At 42.8% G+C, this 20,731-nt stretch overlaps 7 protein-coding genes across 7 annotated transcripts; 4 read left to right on the plus strand and 3 right to left on the minus strand.

Moving 5' to 3' along the window:
* Window positions 1–38: 38 nt before the first annotated feature.
* Window positions 39–2,388, plus strand: N7518_002779 (uncharacterized protein; the record flags this gene model as incomplete). Its single annotated transcript, XM_057183707.1, has 2 exons — window positions 39–2,323; window positions 2,379–2,388. The coding sequence occupies 2 exons, from the start codon at window positions 39–41 to the stop codon at window positions 2,386–2,388; spliced, it is 2,295 nt and encodes a 764-aa protein (XP_057045157.1).
* A 5,776-nt stretch (window positions 2,389–8,164) lies between these two features.
* N7518_002780 (uncharacterized protein) lies at window positions 8,165–8,610 on the plus strand (the record flags this gene model as incomplete). Its single annotated transcript, XM_057183708.1, has 2 exons — window positions 8,165–8,212; window positions 8,248–8,610. The coding sequence occupies 2 exons, from the start codon at window positions 8,165–8,167 to the stop codon at window positions 8,608–8,610; spliced, it is 411 nt and encodes a 136-aa protein (XP_057045158.1).
* Window positions 8,611–11,558: 2,948 nt separating this feature from the next.
* N7518_002781 (uncharacterized protein) lies at window positions 11,559–12,425 on the minus strand (the record flags this gene model as incomplete). The annotated part of the gene is made up of 2 exons (XM_057183709.1): window positions 11,559–11,833; window positions 11,888–12,425. 2 exons carry the CDS (start codon window positions 12,423–12,425, stop codon window positions 11,559–11,561), a joined length of 813 nt encoding a protein of 270 aa, XP_057045159.1.
* A 1,552-nt stretch (window positions 12,426–13,977) lies between these two features.
* On the minus strand, window positions 13,978–14,892 carry N7518_002782 (uncharacterized protein; the record flags this gene model as incomplete). The annotated part of the gene is made up of 3 exons (XM_057183710.1): window positions 13,978–14,143; window positions 14,221–14,298; window positions 14,357–14,892. 3 exons carry the CDS (start codon window positions 14,890–14,892, stop codon window positions 13,978–13,980), a joined length of 780 nt encoding a protein of 259 aa, XP_057045160.1.
* Window positions 14,893–15,448: 556 nt separating this feature from the next.
* N7518_002783 (uncharacterized protein) lies at window positions 15,449–16,024 on the plus strand (the record flags this gene model as incomplete). Its single annotated transcript, XM_057183711.1, has 3 exons — window positions 15,449–15,674; window positions 15,780–15,859; window positions 15,881–16,024. 3 exons carry the CDS (start codon window positions 15,449–15,451, stop codon window positions 16,022–16,024), a joined length of 450 nt encoding a protein of 149 aa, XP_057045161.1.
* Window positions 16,025–16,090: 66 nt separating this feature from the next.
* On the plus strand, window positions 16,091–16,772 carry N7518_002784 (uncharacterized protein; the record flags this gene model as incomplete). The annotated part of the gene is made up of 4 exons (XM_057183712.1): window positions 16,091–16,177; window positions 16,304–16,378; window positions 16,482–16,629; window positions 16,669–16,772. 4 exons carry the CDS (start codon window positions 16,091–16,093, stop codon window positions 16,770–16,772), a joined length of 414 nt encoding a protein of 137 aa, XP_057045162.1.
* Window positions 16,773–20,120: 3,348 nt separating this feature from the next.
* N7518_002785 (uncharacterized protein) lies at window positions 20,121–20,312 on the minus strand (the record flags this gene model as incomplete). Its single annotated transcript, XM_057183713.1, has 1 exon — window positions 20,121–20,312. One exon carries the CDS (start codon window positions 20,310–20,312, stop codon window positions 20,121–20,123), a length of 192 nt encoding a protein of 63 aa, XP_057045163.1.
* Window positions 20,313–20,731: the final 419 nt, after the last annotated feature.

Genomic DNA, 20,731 nt, shown 5'->3' on the forward strand with positions numbered 1-20,731 from the left:
CCCTCTCGCCTCCATCCTGGCTCGCATTGCCCAGACCTATGGAGCCCGAGGGAATTGTTGGTCCTCGCTCGTCAGCTAGAATAGTTGGCCGCATGGAAGATCTTCAGCAGTGGTATGAGGAGTACGAGGAAAAGTGTCCTATCTTGACCCGGAAAGATGCGAGATTCATGATACAGTTCCCACCGGAGTTCAAGCTTTGGCCCACGATGTTTTATGAGCGGTACCCAGGGCTCCGGCCAACAAGGAACCCCCAGCACTATTGCTACGGAACAAGGGAGGAATTCGGTTATGGATGGCATTTACGTCCGGGAAGATACCTGGCTACGTACGAGGGTGAATTCTACGACGACTATTCTCGATTTGTCCGGCTATGGCCTACGCCAGAGAACCACGGGAGAAGAGTCAATTGGAAAGAAGCACAAGCAGCAGTCGCTAAGGACGGAAGTTCAATCGTGGGAACCCTCCTAACTCGAGATGAAGTTAAGCAAATCCCACCTCAGGTGATCACTAGGAAGCGGTCACAATTCCCAGTCTACGATGGTTGGCAGGAGCTGGACCCCACGTGTGACCGAACTGTGATTATTGGAACGATTGGGTCCACCACGTCTTCCTCCCCTATCATTGTATCTGCTGATCAAGATCTTCTGGATCGACTGCGACAGGCTAGACTCTTAAGTCTGTCAACCTCTGCAACCCTTGACAATAGTGGATCCCCTTTGTCCTCAGGACCATTTGACCCCTCTGATAGTGGAATAACAACGTCTTCTGCTCAACCTCGCTCGTTCCAATCATTCTCTTCTGGTAGTGGCAAGTCTCTCTCCTCTGTGGTTCATCCAGTAGGAGACCTGCTACTCACGTCTTCGCCTATCTTTGCTAAAGCTCACACTCGCATCATCAGGCGAGACCCTGATTGGGGAAAAGGACTCCGCAGGCTAGCTCCTCATCAAAACCTCAGAACGTCAATCGATCATCTCAAGAACAAGAGGCTGGCTGAAGGACGGCCTCTTATGAGTTCTGAAGGAGAAGTCAGTGAGCGGCAAGCAAGAAGCCCCTCAGAGGACCAGACACCTCCAGAATCCCTTATCTACATTAGTTCCGCCTCCATTCCTTCTTACTCCGCTCCTGAAAGAGATTCAGATTTCCCCCACCCCTCGGACAAATCCAAGCCACTGGCTCAACGTGATCCTGTCTCAGAGCGTTGTCCTACTCCTGGAGCAGCTCAACCACCAATGAGCGGATTTACCAGTCCCCCAGGTGCAGCTGCACCTGGTGAAGATTGGGATCCCGACCATGGTCTCATCTTCAACCCAGATATCCTCAATAAGAGCTCAGCCGAGATTTTTCCTGTTCGAGCTGCCACCAGAGGTGGAGGAAAAAGCCTCCCTGCCTATGACCCTAGCTACGACCATCGTCTCCGTCAACCTTCTCGAACTCCTACGAATCCATCGCCTAGCGGTCTTCAGCACGACCCAGCCACCTTCTACTCGCACCCTCAGATCAGCCAGGATCTTGGCAATCAGCTATTCGCGAACCCCAGCTTGTTTGCCGCCTTCCTCCAGTTCCAATCCAGCATGAATAACCCGGAGCAACTCCCACCTCCACCCCCTAAGGTCCAACCTGAATCACTACGAGAGATCCCGGCCCGAGAGGATGACAATGTCAATTGGACGGAGGTGGTGAAGCAGTTGACTACCAGGATCGGGGAGCTAGAGCAGAAGAACCAAGCTGGACCCTCTAACAAGGACTCGACCTCTACGGCGTCGAAGCAACCTCCTCCGAAAGAAGTCCAAACTACTCCTCGTCGACCTACCCCAGCAGTTTCCGAAAGGTCTCGACTCAGCGACACAAGATCGGTTCCGAGGACCTTAATACCCCGTGACCAATCTTCAGCAGAAGAGGAGCGAGGGTCTGCTTCGTCTCCAGCTTCCCCCCTTCTTGTGACCCCGAAGTCATCTACCCAACCAAAGAAGCCACCCAAGTCACAGGGAAAGCACAAGTCACGCCAGTCCAGCTCCACGAAGCTAGTCAAACGATCCGTCAGTCCTTTTGACCCGAACCTGATGCCCAAACTGAAGAAGATGATGTTCAAGCCCAGAGAGATCGTCCAGAATCAGGAAGTGATGAGCATCTTGGACAAGAAGGAGATCGGGAAACCTCTAGCTGCCTACATCCGTGACATGGCGGCTCCTAATCGACCCACCCGATTCAAAGGCTGGAAGGGTAGTGACTCGTTACCGGTGTCCCTAGAAGGCAAGAAAGACAAAGAACTTAGCACTGGAGAACTACAGACTCTGATGGATTACGGTCCAAGTGTCCGGAAAGAGTTCAAGAAATCCTTCAGAGGAGAAGGAAACTTGCGGAAAGCCCTTCACGACCAGCTGGATTTAATTGAGGATGGGAAATTTAACCGCCCAGCTTTAGCCCTCAATTCTCTGAACTCGGATCTTATTGCAAGCTTTGTGTCTCGTTACACTGCAGTGCCCCGGGGAGATAGTGACGAAGGGAGCGACCAGGCTGAGGAAGAGCGAGAATCAGATGGTGTTGGAATATATGTGTTCCTGTTTTAATGATGTAATTGATGATGTCATTGATTGCTTACTTTGTTACATCCCATCTTGCTTTGTTACATCTGAAGAAAGTCATGATTCATCTGAAGAGAAGTCATGAATCATCTGATCTTTGATTTACCGAGTTATCCGCGATGTTTGATTGCTATAAGAAAGCCCCAAATTGTACTGAATGTTAGTTAGACAAATTGACTATTTCATCCCATGATATACACTTTGATCTCATCTTTGACCTGACACCTTGACCGCCTAGCTGTTTATCTGTTTAAACACTACGCATTTGACCCCTCGAGAGTGCATTACAAAGCATTGTGCCTAGTTCTACCACACTCTAACAGTTATGAGCCCGGCCTGACCCTTTTATCTAAAGCCAATATTAACTGTCCATCTGATCTTATCTTATCCAATCTTCTTCTATCTGATTTTGCCACCATGATAGAAGTGAAATCCCTAGTTACACTTAGTCAGTAATCTAATTGGCTAGTCTGGTATATATATATTAGATCAATTGCCGTTAGTTACCGACTATGGGATTATGTTAATCCGGAAGAAACAATGACCTAACCAATGCCAACTGAACCTATTCGTCCCATCTTTGCTGAGACATTTGCAAATAATGAGACAATATTTACTTTGACCAATCATCAACTTTCTCTCTAGTAAGAATTGAGATAAGAATACGAGATTGATTATAAACGATTTGAGACGATTGATAATAGGGCTCGAGCCCTATTCTATACCATTATTGGATTAATTTCAATAAATAATAGACGACTAATTAGTAACGCCACAGCTAGTCGAGATACTTTATCTATACTATATAATATCTATGTACTAATAAATGAATCATAAAAACGTCACGTGATACGCTAATAGTACGCTTTACAGTAAGGACTATTATATAATCGATTGATCGAGAAGTGGCTTATAAATTAGGAGAATATCTATATAGAAGTATCCTAAACTGAAATCGCTAAAGCTATAGGATCATATGCTTTATACAACTTTCTTGAAGCTGTGGGATTGTTATCCCTATATTTTACTAAGTATTAGACTAATCATTTTATAATAATCAAAGAATCAGGTAGAATATTGCCCGATTTCTATTTACTGATTAAAAAATACTGCGATTCTATTTATCTGAACCTGCTAAAGATTGTAATAAAGGTTGTATATACCACTTTCTAAGGTAATAAATAAAGCGGTAAAGACTAAAGCAGTAAAAACCAGTAGAAAGATCAGACGAAACCGATATATGATCTCTAATGCCCTTACTAAGAAGACCTAAAGTAAGGAAACCATATATTTGACGACTGCCACTATATTAATCCTAAGAAGAGACTAAACGATTGGAAAGCGTTACCTGATATAGAAGAATGCTTCGAAAAAGCCTGTTAATATGAAGGTTTTAATTATATGTATCAAAATGCCCTAAAAAAGCATGCTTTAGATAATAAAAAGAATAAAATGACGATAATGATAATACGATTTAGTAGCTATACTATTATATAAATATAGAAGTTATATAATAATCTCTTACGTAATCTCTAGGTATTTAATATAGGATCTAATACCTATCTGTGTAATAATATAAGCAAGTTTATTAATTATATACCGAATTCATCCTATGTTTCTATCGGAGATATAATTATAAAAATTGATAGTTTTAGGACCGTTTTGGTGGAACCCACTGAGTCATCTGATTAAACTGTGTTTAAATTGATAAATATGGTATATTCCCTAGGTTTTTATCTTAACTTGATATCAGCCGGATTGGTAGAGAAAGTAGGTATATGGTATAATAGATGAAAAAGCTGCCTTAAAAACGATAAAGGAAGCCTTATTTATAAGGTTAAGAAGGATTCTAACCTGATTTTCGTCTAATGGCACTAAGATTCCCTCAATTACCTATTAAAGATTGATAATTAGATTGATATAATTGATTCATCTGATCTTATTAATCATATGACTGTACTTAATGTCTTATATATAATACGGTTAGCTGATCCCTATATAGTAAGCGGGTCATATGATCTATGGTATACCCGTTTAGGCCATCCTAATATACAAGTGCTCGACTATCTCGAAAAAGTAGCTGAAAACGTTAAAATTAATAAGAATTTAACCCTTTCTTCTTATGAAATATACCTGATTTCTAAGGTAAAAAGATAGATATCCTATCGACCAATTATAATGGGAGAAAACCTATTTAAAGCTGTTTATTAGGACTTGATTTATATAATAGAAGTATATAATCACTATAGATATATCTCTTATCTAATCGATCCCATGACTAAATACTAGATTTCGTCTAATCTCAGTTGTAAAGATCAGGTAATAGACACAGTTTGGATGAAATTTGCCCTTATTGATACCTAATTTAATATCAGACCAAAGGTTTTGTATTGCGACAGAGATAGGAATTTACTCCTATTCCTTATAGAATGCGAAGAAAAAGGAATTGAAGTTTATATGACCCTACCTTATTAACCTGAGCAAAATAGCTACGCTGAGAGGTTAGGTACTTTGATCTTAATTATAGCGTGTACCATGCTTATTAATACCAATTTATCTGTATATTTATGGCCTAAGGTAGTTAATACTACCGTTTATATCTAGAATAGGCTCTCTAATAAGTAGCTGAACTGGATATCTCCCTAATAAGCGCTAGTTAGCCGAATGGTAATACCCCTGGTTTATATGGTAATAATCCTATCTTTATTAAATATTAAGATTTATGGTTATAAGGCATACGTTCGAATCCTATTAATACCACGTTTATTTAAAATAAGTGTATATATATAGATCGGCTATCTCGTCGGATATAATGCTTCTAATATATAGTGTATTTAGATACCCTAATCTAGGAAAATTATATACGCATGTGACGTTGTCTTTAACGAAATAAGCTTCTATACCCTGGAATGGGAGAACAATGTTCTAGTGGTAAATGAGACCAATGAAGTGATCTTAACACTAATTTAGTCTGAATTCAACCAACTAATTAATGAAATTGAGGTTACTAAAGAAATCGATATACTAGATGAAATATATGACGAATAAGCAGAAGATTAATTAATGACTAAGGCATCCGAATAACCTAAGGTAGAAGAAGTAGAACTAGATAAAATCCTTGGCAATCTACTAGTAATACCAGATAAAAGCGAGCCAGACGAAATCCTTGGAGATCAGCCTATTATACCATTGGAAAGCATTGATAATCAACCATATAACGACGGTCTAATGGTATTTATTGATAATTCTAACTTTAATGGAGATGATTATATATCTCTAAAACGACTATTCTTACTAAACGATGACGACGAAGACGAAGAATTACCTAATAAGAAATATCGGACGAATCTAATTCTAAGCTATTTGTACGTGTTTTTAATAGTATTACTCTCTTAACCAAAGAAGATACCGGTTGATAGTTTGCTAAAAGAACCAGATAACTGGTCAGAAGTACAAGTTCATACCTATAAAGCTAAATAGTACTATGTAATATAAGTTGAATACAATAAGCTGAATAAGATAAATGCTTGGATGCCTGAAAAAACTGATCATATAACGCAATTACATTCGTCTGAATGTAGAAATATATCTTAGAATACCTGCCCTAGGCATTAAATTCTTCTAATCCGATGGGTATTTAAATATAAATTAGACGAAAACGGCTTTTTAATATAGTTTAAAGCTTATATTTGTGTTTATAGTAACCTTTAGATCATTGAAGATAAAGAAGACGTTAGGGCTATAACCCTAGTAGCCTATACCCTGTGTATATTGCTAGTAATAGTAGCTATATTTGATCTAGAAACCTTCTAAATAGACGCGGTGAATGTATTTCTTAACAGTTCTCTTTTACCCTATCTATACTACCAGTTTCTACTGGGATACCGACGATAAAGGTATGTTTTACGACTAAACCAAGCTCTTTATGGCTTACGAATCTTGCCATGTTTATAGGAAGAAATAATTAAATTAAAGCTTATTAAGATAGGCTTTTATCCTATTCCTAAAGACCTATGCCTTTTCTTAGATGGAAAGGTTATATTGATGATCTTTATTGATAATCTTCTTAGTATATATCTTGTAAAATATTAAAAATATGCCGAATTCGTTAGAAATTGTCTTTATCAGAGCTTTGAGATGAAAGACTGTGGCGAATTGACCTAATTCATTGGTATATATGTGATTAGAAACTAGATGAAATGGAAAATCTGGTTGAATCAAGATATATATATTGAGAAGATATCCTATCGATTCTATCTAACTAATAGGAAGCCACTAAAGATACTACTTCCTAGTGAAAATCTTATTTATATATCACCTGATACGTTATCATCTGATATATTATCATCTGATTATAAAGCTTATCTATAGCTAATCTAGTACTACCAATTATTGGTAGGATTAATTGGTTTTGCTGCGGTTATGATATAACCCGACGTTGCTTTCGCATATCAGATGCTTTCTTAATGGCTGATAAAGCTAGAAAGAAGTTATATGATCGCTATAGAGTAAATAATCTCATACCTTTATAGGACGAGATATTATTCTATTGAATTTAATGGGTCATATGATCTATAATATATCTTTCGAGTAGCTTTAGATATAAGCTTTACTAATAATATTGGACGAAAAAGCTTGTAAGGCTTCATTTTCACCCTATTTAGTAGTCTAATTGATTGGTTAGTAAGAAAACAGCGAGTTGTTATAACGTTAATAATGGAAGCTAAATTGGTTATACTTTTAGAAGTAGCTAAATACCTTCTTTAGATGAAAAGACTGCTTAATTTAATTGAATTTAACGCCTAACACGATCTAATACTGTTATATAATAATAAGCAAACGATCGATCTGATGACGAAATCCAATTTGCTGTATCAGACGAAACTGCGTCACGTGGATATTAATAAACATTGGTTGCGAGAAAAGGTAAGAAATAGAGATATATATCTCTAATGGATTCTAATAAATACCATGATTGCCGATGGATTAACGAAATACCTTTCGTCCCAAAAACACCTCGAATTCTTGAATCAGCTGAATTTGAGACGATTGCCTAATCGGGTAACCGAATTCGACAATGTTTGATCTGTTCTTCTCTCTTTCCTGTTTTATCCCATGTTTACAGCTTTTGACTAAGGTCAAAATCTGAAGGGGTGTATTGGAATATATGTGTTCCTGTTTTAATGATGTAATTGATGATGTCATTGATTACTTACTTTGTTACATCCCATCTTGCTTTGTTACATCTGAAGAAAGTCATGATTCATCTGAAGAGAAGTCATGAATCATCTGATCTTTGATTTACCGAGTTATCCGCGATGTTTGATTGCTATAAGAAAGCCCCAAATTGTACTGAATGTTAGTTAGACAAATTGACTATTTCATCCCATGATATACACTTTGATCTCATCTTTGACCTGACACCTTGACCGCCTAGCTGTTTATCTGTTTAAACACTACGCATTTGACCCCTCGAGAGTGCATTACAAAGCATTGTGCCTAGTTCTGCCACACTCCAACAGATGGGGAACCAGAAAGAGAATCAGATGGAGAATCAGATGGAGAATCAGATGGAGAATCAGATGGAGAATCGGATGGAGAATCGGATGGAGAATCGGATGGAGAAGCAGGTCGGGAATCAGAAAGCCCCCCACCAATCTCGAAGGAGTCTACTCCCAAGAAGTCGACCAAGAAAGCCCTTCCTAAGGAAAAGGCCACCAAACCCAAGGGAACCAGGTACGAGGAATCCAAGCTTGGAGACCCATCCAAACTCCGAGCCAAGCTCAAGGATCTTCGTCGGCAGTTAGTTGACACTCGCAAGCTGGCCTTAAGCCATGAGGCACTCATCCGGAGCCAATGGAAGGAAAACAGGGAGCTACGAGATCGCGTTCTGCAGGGAGAAAGTCTACTGAAAGAATACCTGCATACCAAGAATCAGGTCAAGAACTGGGGGCCGGTCCCACCTCGAACCACTATGCCAGAGTTCATCAACCTGGACAGTGATGACGAAGTTTCTTCTCAGAATTGATGAAAAGGACTCGGTGGAAGTCAAGAACTACGGATTCCAGGTTAATCCGTCCCGGCGGAGGACCCGGCAAGATCGGGAGTATTTATACTACTGGTTGTTTTCCCCTCGCTCAGTTAATGCTTGTTTTTAATTTTATCCATTTAGCCATTGAATTCGTGCTCCGTATAGCTGGCTTAGCCTGGTTTTGCCTAGTTTGTACTTGAAGCCTATCCTGAATGATTCGTTTGCCTTGTCATCAGCGGTATTAAATTAGGGGATTGGTAATATCACCCCTCCCTTGAAATTACCCCCCCTGCCTGATCTTTCAGGCAATTTTACCACCGCCTTCCTAATCGAGTACCGCATTTCCTCCGCCACCAACTCCTATCTTTCCCTCTCTATACCGCCTTCCAATTTTGTATACCGCCTTCTTAGTAAACCTAGGTACCTGCACTTTGTATGTAAAATCAAGTCAATTTAGATCAAACAGATTGACACCTTAATTCTGCTTTATGCCTTTCAACCATAACACCCAGCAAGGCAGTACACAGCAAGGCAGCACCCAGTAAGGCAGCACCCAATCTTCGGCAGACCCTCTTACCCAGGAACAGGATCGATCTACACAACGAGATCCCTCGGGATTCGAATATATACTAGCGCAGAGACGAGGACGAGGTCGGGGAGCTACCGCTACTAAAGCTACTGCTACTGAAGCGACCTCTAATACGGGACGTGGCTGTGGCTGTGGCCGAGGACGTGGTCAGGGACGTAGAGCGAGTATAACTATGACCGAGGGTACTGAGGATAGTACTGAGAGCAATGCTACCGAGGCCAGAGGTCGGGGACGTGGTCGAGGACGTGGTCGAGGTCGGGGACGTGGAGGAGAACGCGCGTAGGGGGCTGATTAGATCAATTTAGTAATCAATGAAATATATGATTTTTTCTGACCAAAATGCATATTTTTTTTCTATGTAGGCAGAATTCGTGGCAAAAAAAATAAAGTATGGCAGTATTCTTGGTCGTGATTAATTAGGAAGGCGGTACTGAAAAATCAGGCAGGGTGGGTAATTTTAAGGGAGGGGGGGGTGATATTACCAATCCCCTTAAATTATATAAAATATAAATGCTAGTATTATAAAAGTTTTGTTAGGACTAGCTACTAGCGTATCCTGAAATGGAGGTCTGAACTAGAGTAGAGGTTCCCAAGATGGCTCATACAATTGAGTAGACTAATCGCTAAGGTTCTAATTAGACTTCGACACAGCCCGACTAGGCCCGACCCGACCTAGCCCGACCCGTGGACGGGTTGGGCTTTGGGCCTGACTTCTCGGCCCGTGGTCGGGCCACGGGCCTGACCCGTTTTAATTCAAGCACCGAATTTCTACCGTTATAACCGGGTTATCATTTTATCCGGTATCGTTATAAATAGGTTTTACTACAAGTAGTCCCGACGCCGCGCCGCGGCGCGGCGGACTGGCTGCAAGTATCATACTCAGCGTCGAGCAAACTATCCAGTTAGTTATCTATATATTGAAGAGCAAGAAGAAAATGCAAATAGCAAATAAGAAAGAGGCCAAAGAAGGCCAGAGCGTGTTTTGATGGGGTGCGCAAGTGGTCTGACCGGGCCACCGTACGGCGGTCTGCAGACACGACAGCCAATGAGAGGCACGTACCCGGTTCTCGCCAAGCAACCCAATCCCCATTCGGGTATTGGGTTACCACGGCTAGACAAAAACTCTTGCTCAACGCAAATTTTGAAGAACGCGTCAATTTTTTTCTCCCCCAATAACGCCTATAAAAAATCCTAGAAAATCCTAAAAAATACTCAATCGATATTTACATCATCCATAGGTGGAATCCATGGAATAAACCGGGGTCCTGGGGTAGGGGTTTCGTCTAAATCAACAGGCTATATACCCTGCTTTTTTAACTGCCTTATTTCTTGCACGTATTCCTTAGATTCTCGCTCTCGGATCATTCGATTTACATCGCTAGCAGTAAGTAGACTACCTATATTGATCTATCGCTTGGTGATACGGGTCTCCTAAGCTAGTTTATTATATAGAAGGTAGGTATTGTCCTCGGCGAGCTGAGTAGCTAGCTTAGCCGTAATTCGAGTACTTTGATATAATAACTTTACATAATGTTAAATAGAGGTATAAAGCTTACTATCTAGTAATTTAATGTCTGCTTCCAATTTGCGAGTACTTTTAGTAATACGAGCAGGCCATAGGGGGGGGAATTAGTGATTAAACTTAGGAAATCAATCTTAGAATTATCGTCTTTACCGAAAATAACGAGATCTAGACTATAATCCACGGTTTTTTCGAGGGGATCGAGCACCCTATAGTAGTCAAATAGGTAAATACCATAATTTATAAAGCTAGATTTAATTACTTTGGTTATAAGGGTGTTTCGAATAGAGACAATTTCCTGGAAAAAACGCATTTTCGTTCGATAGAACCACCCATTAAATAACGTTATTATTATTAGACTGGTAGTAACCATTTTAGCAGTAGGCGGAGAGAAAGTATTATCTAGCATAGTGATCCAGCTAATTATTACTTCTTCTTGATCGGGATTTAATACTAAATTGGGGGGGTAGCGCGTCGAGCGAGAAGGCCGCCCATTTATCCTGGCGTATAGGCGAGTATAAGGAACGTCGAATTCACGCGCCAATAGCGCGATTTTTGGTTTTTTTCTAGAATTCCAGGCAGAAATAGCAATTTCTAACCGAGTCTCCAAATCTTGGGTTTTTTAGGTATGCTGGTGGGTAAAAAAATGGTATAGAAAATGGTAACTCTTCAAAATTTGCGTTGAGCAAGAGTTTTTGTCTAGCCGTGGTAACCCAATACCCGAATGGGGATTGGGTTGCTTGGCGAGAACCGGGTACCTCGCGACTTTCCGAATAGATAATCGTCTTATTGTGCACTAGAATCTGTCACTAATTCATTGCCTCCCACTACTCATTATCGGAGCCTAGTCCAGTCTTGGTTCCGTATGCCTGTATTTGCCCCAAAATTCGTATCCCCTTGGCCTAGAAGCCCGATGTGATACAGACACTGGCAAAGAGACACTCCAGTCGCACCTGTCAAGCTCCCTTGGTCATCGTTGTAGATAACAGGTGAGTACTCTAGAACCCATTTTCTGTTGATGTCCACCTTGCGGAGAAAGATGGTTTCGTGGTAGAGCGTCAGAACGCCATGCTTGATCTCCGTCTCAAGCATGTACGTCGCGACTTGACCTATATCAATCTATGTTTTAGTAGGTAAACAGATGTTGTAAGGGATTGGCTTACCTAGCAAGTGCCAAAATGACGTTTCTTCAAGCGCGTCAAAGCGATCAATCGCAGCGCTTAACAGATGCTTCGGTATCCATGGTACCTTGGCTTCCTCAATGACCTTTATCAAGCCGGATCGATTCATGATGACAAAATCGGGAGCCTTGCGATATCCAGCATACGGCAGCTTGGCGGCTTTGAAGCTGCTAAACGTAAGGTCCTGCTGCTGGGCTTTGAATACGGCTCCGAGAACTTGACCTGCGCGCCCGAAAAATCTCCCTTGGACATCTGTCTCGCATGAAACAACGACATGTTCCTCAGTGGTTGAATTAGACGCATTTGGCCCTGTAAACTTGGCGTCTATAACTTGCTGGCTCCAGGTCTGAACATTGCAAGTATTCAAGACCTCGGCCTGGAAATTTGGCCATAGCCGTAGGGCTCCTGTAAAATAGATGTCATGCAGGGCGGAGCTAGTGGTGGTCTTAACGCCGATGTTCAGGTCTGGTAAAGGCTCCAGGAGGGCGTTGAGTGGGGCGAAGGAGGTGAGGTTGTCCATCGTGATGATTTAGGACGAGTTTTCAGCTAGACGGCGAGTTGACAAAAGATAAGGACGCGTTGGTTACGAGCAGAATATTTTTCAAAATAGGACGAGCAGTTCTGATGTCCTCTATATGCGTACCTTCCATATTGGGAAACAACGTAGATGGCAATACTCGAAATGGTATGGTTACCCCAGTTAGAAAGGCTTGAGCATGTCTCACCGCCTGTTGTTATTAATTTCTTACAATATATGCAATACGAAGAGTAACGAGGCTATCCGGAAGGGGAAGGGGGGGGGGTCACACAAAGTTGCGATTGACTAGGGAAATAGACGAGGGATAGGCGGGACGACGAGGAAGGCCGAAAGGGGTGAACGCAGACCGAGTGTAATACGCCCTATAGTCTTAAGTCACCCACATCCAAGGTTGCCAAATCTCCATCAAAAGACCTCTATAGATGACATACAAACATAGCTCAACCTAGCTAGATTGGCCATAGAAGAGCTATATGAACCTACCAAGAACCACCAACCTAGAAACCACCGGGATGTTGCCCTCAATCAGATTGCCACAGCAAATGCTAGCCTGACCTTGACGCTATTTTCAATGGTCAGACGTCAATCAGGGTAACAGCCTGCAACCAAGCTCAGAACGATGTATTATGGCACAGGTGGTCCTTGATCGGGATCCCCTTTTTCAAACAGGCTGAACAGTCCGATTCAGATATATGCCCGAGGACAAACGAGTCAACTACATGGTCAAAAAGGAGTATTGAGCAGCACTAGAGATGAATAGCGGTCGCTCTTTACCTGCTGCAAGGCTATCCTGATAGTGAGAGCCTACTAGGATTGGAAGTAGAGTTGGAGTACTCAGCCCAGGTAGGTTCTTTCTAAGGGGATTATGCGATATCCGCTATCGAAATTACGAGAAGTGAGGAGTGTTACTCCCAGACGCGAGATATCAAATCAATGTACTGGTATTCAACTAAGCAACTAAGCACAAGACTAAGAGAGAGAAGGGAGGAGGACAGATGGCCAGCGAGCTATGTGAATAGTAGGGATCTATGCCTTAGGAACCATACATAAACATCAGGCATTAATTGACAAGTATGTGAATCATAACACGGGGCTCTGTGGCTAATTTAGGGACTAGGAGAGCACCTCGGCCTACGTACCTATAATGACTTCGCACGGTTTGCGGCTATAAGCCTTTGATCTTGCAGCTTATTGTTGCTAGAGGGGTAAGTACTGCGATAGGAGGATAAGGAAGACTGGTTTAAATTCATTTAGGAACTCTGCGAACTGATTAAGAGGTAATTACACTAGGTCTTCCTGCAAATGTCTTCTTTGCCACATACTTCTTTATCTAGCGAAGAAAAGAAAGCATGATAAGACCTTGAATCAAGCTTGACTACCTCGAAAGGTCGCCTTCCTACAGCGAGATCCATTGTTCGGCTACTTCCAATATCGAGATTCTGCTCTGGGCTGGAAAGAATACTGAGAATTAAAGCATTGTGGCAATTGTAATGCCATTCCTAGCGCGGACCTCCTATCTTTGAACCGGCCCAAACTACCATTTCCATTTTGTGGTATCCCGGTCCCATCCCTCTTTGAGCCATGCATGAGAGTTCGGCTCGACGAGCTCGAAAAATGCCAATTGTTTGGTTATGTCAAGAGCCGGAGGTGGGGTTTGGGTCTTGGTTATGGTGCAGCGGAGGCGAAATCCGATAAAGTAACTAAAGATTGTCAGTACGAGTATTCCCTGGTACATATGGCTCTGCTTCGACAAGTAATAGGTAATGCTTCAACATACAGGGTTCTTGAATCTTTATTCCATACCAGGCTAGTAAGCCCGACGTTATCAGGGAAATACCCGATTGCCTGGATCGCCCTAGTATCAGTGTTAGTTTGTTAGTTATGAATGTAATGAAGGAGGGATGGCGACTTACTGGATATTTTTCACGAAGCATTGCCGGATTTCCTCTCTCTCGGGATATTGTAAGGCCCAGAACTCGTTCGACCCATCCATATTACCGAGGCGTACTCCTGGCACTTTCTCCCATACTAACCAGACCGCGAATCCTCCCGGAACTGGCCCCGACTTATCCTGTGTTGAGATTTTGTATCCGAGGAGCTTCGGGGTAAAACCTAAGTCTTGGGCAGTAAGGTCCTGGTAGGCGAGTAGCTCTCTCGGGATGTGTGTGATAGCCTGTTTAGCTCTTGTATCCGCGTTATCTATCTCAGTACCACTGTAAGGAACCTGGAGATAGATTCGCATAAAGGCAAGGTTTTTAGGGTGCTTTGGGTCACAACATAGGAGCTTGGTGACAGCGAGAGAAAGGCGTTCACCACGGCGATACTCAGCTTCGGTAAGTTGCCGGTCATTCTCACTCAGCTTCTCGACAATTTTCCATCTTGAAGGGACGGGCTTGTCGAGGCTGATAATTGTGCCAGGGTCGACGCCTTTCCGAAACCAGGGAGGCATGCTGAAAGCGAGAAGGGCGTAAATGTAAAGGTTGATGACGTATGGAATATGTAACTGTAAGCTTGGAAGTGGGATGTGGGAAAGAGGGCTGTTGAGGGTGAAGGGACTGAAGGGTGGGGAGAGGAGAGAAAAGAAGAGAGAAGTGGATTGGAGAGCTGAATCAACAGGGAACCTAGATGTTATGAGGTGACCGCATATGAAGCTATCGTAGAGAGAAAGTTGTGGTGGCGGGGCCAAAGTTACGGGTGGAAAGGCAGCCGTTTCTGGCAGAGTTCCGCCCAGGAACCCGACATTTGGCGGCTCTGCTATGTCAAATCCGAATTAGGCTTAGTTGCTTTTCTTATACTCTAGCTTGGCACCCTCCATCAGTACATTTCCTTCCTCCCTTTTCATCACTGGCATCAAGTCTGTCTTACCTTTCATCAGCTTATCGCCTTTTTTTCATCTAGCTTATCTACTGGTATTGCTCTTCTCCCAGCACCTCAATAGCCTGTCACCTCTTCTTTCATCCAGTTTGATCAGCGCTTCGTGTTCTTACCTGCATGATACCGTCAACATGTCAACCCTTAATAAGCCTGCCGAGCCCCCCGTAATCCCCGAAAGAATATCATCTCTTATGGCGCCTTCTCGTCAGTCGGCGTTATGCACTTATAAGCAAAGGTCTGTGAGTATAGTATCCCGCCTTTCGGAGATGTCGGTCGACTCCATAACGTCCGATATTCTTGAATTGAAACTCGCTGTAATGGAAAGCGAACTCGAGTACATTCGTTGTGTCCGAGACGGTCTGAATAAAGCAAAATAGATGGGAAGGATCTCCTATGACGCCTTTTAGTGAGAGATTCAGCCCTTCTTGAAGTCCTTCCGCACGTTATTAGCAAATATTTAAGTCCTGAAGATACAGCGCCTACTGATCATCGAAGATATTGATAAAGAAGTTTCAGCGAAACGGCAGAGGATTGAAGGACTGGTTGACTAAAGCCTGCTTAAGTATACTTACCGCGATGCTATAATCTCCTGTATGCTGGGTGTAAGTGTAAAACAGAAGGGTCCTAAGTTTGATCAACCTGCGTTTAAGAAGGGAGTTTATGTGTACTATGGTATCAATGAGTACTATCGCCCTGGCTTTAGGTAGTGTTATGTATTAGGTACTGTACTTCCCTAAAAGTATATTAAAGCTGCCTATCTTATACCCAAATCTATGATATCCAAGGAAGTTTCCTACCTATTTGGAGTTAGTAATAGAGTTCTTGGTAACCCCCGAAATGGTAGGAATATTCTCTTTGTAGTAAGGGAAATGACTGACTTATATAAATTAGGTATCACACTGGTAGATAATATTGAGCTACTTTTCGACTAAGGTACCATCGCGATTGTACCTATGCCCGGCCTAATGGAAAGCCCTACTTAATAGGGGTATATTGTCTTAGATGAATTAAAGAATAAGGATACTATTAGTATCTTTGGTGGATCGTATATAAAACTAAAGGTCAGTATTATAAAAGCTAGAGTTAAGTATTATATTAATGATATAATAGGAGATTGACAATAAGCTACTAACGTTCCTTTCCGACAACCGTCCTCGCTGACAGTATTTATACTTCTGCTTCATTGTTGCGTACCTGAATGTAAAGAGCCGAGGCGCCGGTAACGCCGTTGCGAAAAAGGTTGAAGCCACGCGATTTTGGCCCTCCGCCGGCGAGTACCTTAACCGGTCAATACTGGTCACATTAGCCCGTTGTGTTTTAGGATCGGAACTCCCTAAATCCCTTATTTAAGATAAGACGTTTGACTCCGGCGATACCTCTACTCGTGACGCTGACGCTGGAACTGTGCTTGGAGCTGATGTCCGTGACGCAATTCTTGCCATGAAGAGTCTCTAGATCATTGCTATACTGCAGCCCTGGAGGACAAGCCACGGATTGCTTTTTTCTTTTCTTTATTTTTACTTTCGCTTTTGCGTTTATTCAGCAGCTATGATTATTACATTCTTATTTCTCTATGAATGGATAGTTTCACTTACTGACAAAAGTTATATCTAGAAATGTCGTTTTCACCGTGTAGCCTTTTTGTAGCCTGTATTAACGTCATCCTCGATTCTTACTAAACAATATAGTCATTATCACAACAAGTACCCGCAATTGATTCAGCTAATATGTCCAGCTGTTTGGTTTCAACGACTGAAATGGTGATTGAATCAATGGCCGGTACCCAAAACAGCCAGTTTTCCACAATCACTTGGGGAACTTACCAAGTAGGGGCTTAAGTTATCCAGAGAATAGTACAAGGCCTAAGTCATCCTCCGGTTCTGTATGTGACGATCGACTTGCACACTGGCGAGGCCGAGTAGGACGGTATTTATGGTATATGGTATACACAGTAATATTGAAGGCAACACTAGAACGAAAAAAAGATACCTAGTGCAAGACTAAAACTCAAGGAACTACCCATACTCCTGGCCCAGCTTACACGCTAATATTGCTAAACCCCGGACCAGAATGGAAACGGTCACTCATTCAAGAATACATAGGGGATCTATAGCATGCATGATAAGGCGGTTGAACGTCTCCTAGCCCACTCTCGGGTCAATCACGACAGGGTGGTTGGGTGCTTGGCACGGTTACCACTTGGTCTGATTAACTAGAGGGGAAAGGGGTCTTAGTCAAGCAGGAGCCCAGCGGTAAGTTTTCCAGGTGCATCCGAAACCCCGAGGTATCGGGAGTCCTTCCTGCTCCTCGTGCATGATCTCTATGGTCATTCATTATACAGTAAAGATCACGATAGGATAAACCATTGGCTAGTAAAACATGGTCATTCATTATATAGTAAAGATCACGATAGGATGAACCATCGGCCAGTTTTACTAGCCAAGTGATATCAAGCATTACTACAGGACTTGCCCGAATTGTCAGTTTACCTGCCCAATCTTCTTCCTAAGACAGTGCTAGAACCGATGGCCCTATTCCCAATCGACTACCTCGGGCCGCTTTCTCCGCGATACTCAATAGAAACAAGTATATTTTTTTTTGATCGAAGCAGACTACTTCAGCCAACTCGCCATTGCTCGAGCAGTTCCAGACGCTACTACCGATATAACCTACAACTTCCTATGTAATGACGTTGTATCCTGTCTAGTACCTCCCATCCAAGCTCGGCTTCCTATCCAATCTCGACCAAACAATTCTAACCCAGGTACAGAGAGTCCAAGTAGCAAAGGCTTTCTCAGTTCTTTACTGCAAAAAGGCCAGAGTCGAACCTGGCAGCATCAAGCTTTCGGCGCATCTCATTGGGTGACCCCACTTCAGCCCAACCTGGGTCATCCTATCTAGGTGGTTCTTCCCGCCTGGAACATTCGACTCCCTTACCCGGCCTCGAGTATTACTACCCATGGTCCTATCAACCCAGGTCCTGCCACTCTAGATCCTCCCACTCCAGATAATTATCGATCCGATCTCTTTACCCTAAGACCCCTGGTTAATATTGCTGAGCCCTCTCTGCCTTCATCCAACCCCATTGTTTCTCCCTCGTCCCACACCCCACCCGCACTTCAAACTTATATCAGATCACCACATTGTGATGTCGTCAGTCCTGCCATTGTCGTCCGATCTTAATAAACTGTTTTCTTTACCAAATGGTCAACAGGTACTTGGCAAATCCGTGTTCGAAATGAGGGACCTGGGTCCAGTCTCCGGTGTTAGCAAAAAGGCCAGCCGAATAGGTGGTGGATTGTCATAGGTCAATCTTATCTCAGTCAGCAAAGGTTTACACAAACTGGTATTAATTCCTTCGTATGGCAGTGCAGGCAATTCATACCCGAATTATAGACATACACGGGTAAAGCACTACTCAGATCCTATTCGGGTTCCAACCCCGTTATGGTGGGTCAAGCTCAGTTGAAGACCAGTTACTAGCCCAGGATATTACCCACAGCTGAGAGCTGAGATGCGCTCGCCGAGGAGCAATGGACCTAGGCAATGAATGAGTATATGTACTAACAGTGATATGAAACTACCATACGGAGGAGAAGCCGGAATGAGTGATACATGGTATATTCATAGATACTGAGGTGAATCAAGCAGAGAATAAGGAGCCGACTGATCTCCACAGTAAGGTATATAATGGATGCTAGATACCAAGCCGTAAGATGAATGAGGGTGCAGATAGGAGATCTTCATCCAGCGCGGCTGGTGGGTGGATAAATTGACCGGAAGGAGCTGGATTTCGTGGACATGCCGCCGAACCTAGCACTTCATGGAGAGAAGGCGTGCTAGGGTCCGATTGAAGACCAGACACCTGGTTATTCATATAGCCGGTTTGCTACCAGACTGTTGGTGTTGGAGGTAAAGAGCGGACCAAGCATCAGTGGGAGTTACTTGCAGAAAGTGCGGGCTTGCGTGTGGAACAGATTTACACTTATGTTGCTTCAACTCATACCGCTCTTCTCGTTTTGGCCGCCCAGTGAGACAGACATCGCCTTGAGCGGAAATTTGGACTTATCTAGCAAGTTATCTTATCACTCTCCTCTCTTCATTTGTGCCCTCTTATTACTCCGAACGTGGCTTTTTTCGAGATTGATGAACTCCTGCCGTGCGGTTGGTAGGGTTGTATTGTAGTCTAAACCGTTATGATCACCTTTTGGTAGATATGGAGTATCTCGGCGGCACATTGTGAAATAAAGGAGATCGAGGATGGGGCTATGCAGTATCGCCAGATTATCGAGTCTATGAAGGAATTTTGGTGTGATGTTGACGAAACGACGGGAACGGGGTAGATACTAAAGGCAGGCCTTGACTTCGCTAAAGAGCTTAAGCAGACGGAGAAGTCACCTTAGGCTGATTCAATATTCGTAGGATTCGGTGGTATGTGACGTGGTTATAGATGTGTGGATGGGTATCTAAGATGAGGAGGTGTGGCGAACTGTATACGCCTAAGAACTGGTAAATATAAGTTAAGTATATTATATGATATCTATTTCCTATATATATTGGATACTGTAGATATATTGATAGTAAAGACCCTCTGTATATCTTTATAGAGCAATATTCTTTATTAGCTACCTAAATTCAAAACGCCTTGCTAGCTGAGTAAATCACACGAAATGTAAAAGGCGCTGGGGAGGAAGAGGACGAAATCTAATAAGTGAAAGAGAGGACTGAAGCCTCTGAGACTAATGCGAATATAGGTTGTGAATTATGCTAAGTAATATATTATAGGTTCTTGATAGGGTCTACTTAATGGTTACTTTCGGAGGTGGTCGAATCATGGAGTATGGGTGGTGGACCACGGGTAGTAGTCGCCGATTCTGCCGATACCATTCGGATTCCCGGCGTCCGCTCTGTCGGCGTTAGAGGTTTATTATTGTTGGTATCTTGGGATTGCGACTGAGTCGGTGTTACCGGAGAGGCAGTTATGGGACTGGGCATATTGATGTTGATTGAAGGCGATTGGTCGATAGGTGGGAGTTGTTCCGGTTGTTTAGTCTGCTCTATAATAGGACTTTGATATATAGGGGCGTTACCCCAGTCTAAGTACTTGTAATCTGGAGGTGGAGGTATATTGAGTATCCCTAGATCTCTATCGTTAAGTCGGCCTGAGTCGTGTATTATGGTCGGAGCCAGAGTTAATTGTTTAAGCTTAGTTGAATTCTGTAAGTCACTTATGATTAAGGAAGAAACGGATTGTCCTTGGGTGGATAGTTTAAAGGATTGTGTGGCGGAGTCGGTTTGTAATAGCGGTCGGCTGTCTGAATCGTTTATATCAGAATTGTACGAGTTAGCTCGAAGTTGTGATCTATTATGGCGAATACGTCTAAGTTTAGTATAGGTAATACTAGCGATATGTC

This window comes from Penicillium psychrosexuale, assembly GCF_028828465.1.
Source record: "Penicillium psychrosexuale strain IBT 29551 chromosome Unknown utg000002l, whole genome shotgun sequence".
Taxonomy (NCBI): domain Eukaryota; kingdom Fungi; phylum Ascomycota; class Eurotiomycetes; order Eurotiales; family Aspergillaceae; genus Penicillium; species Penicillium psychrosexuale.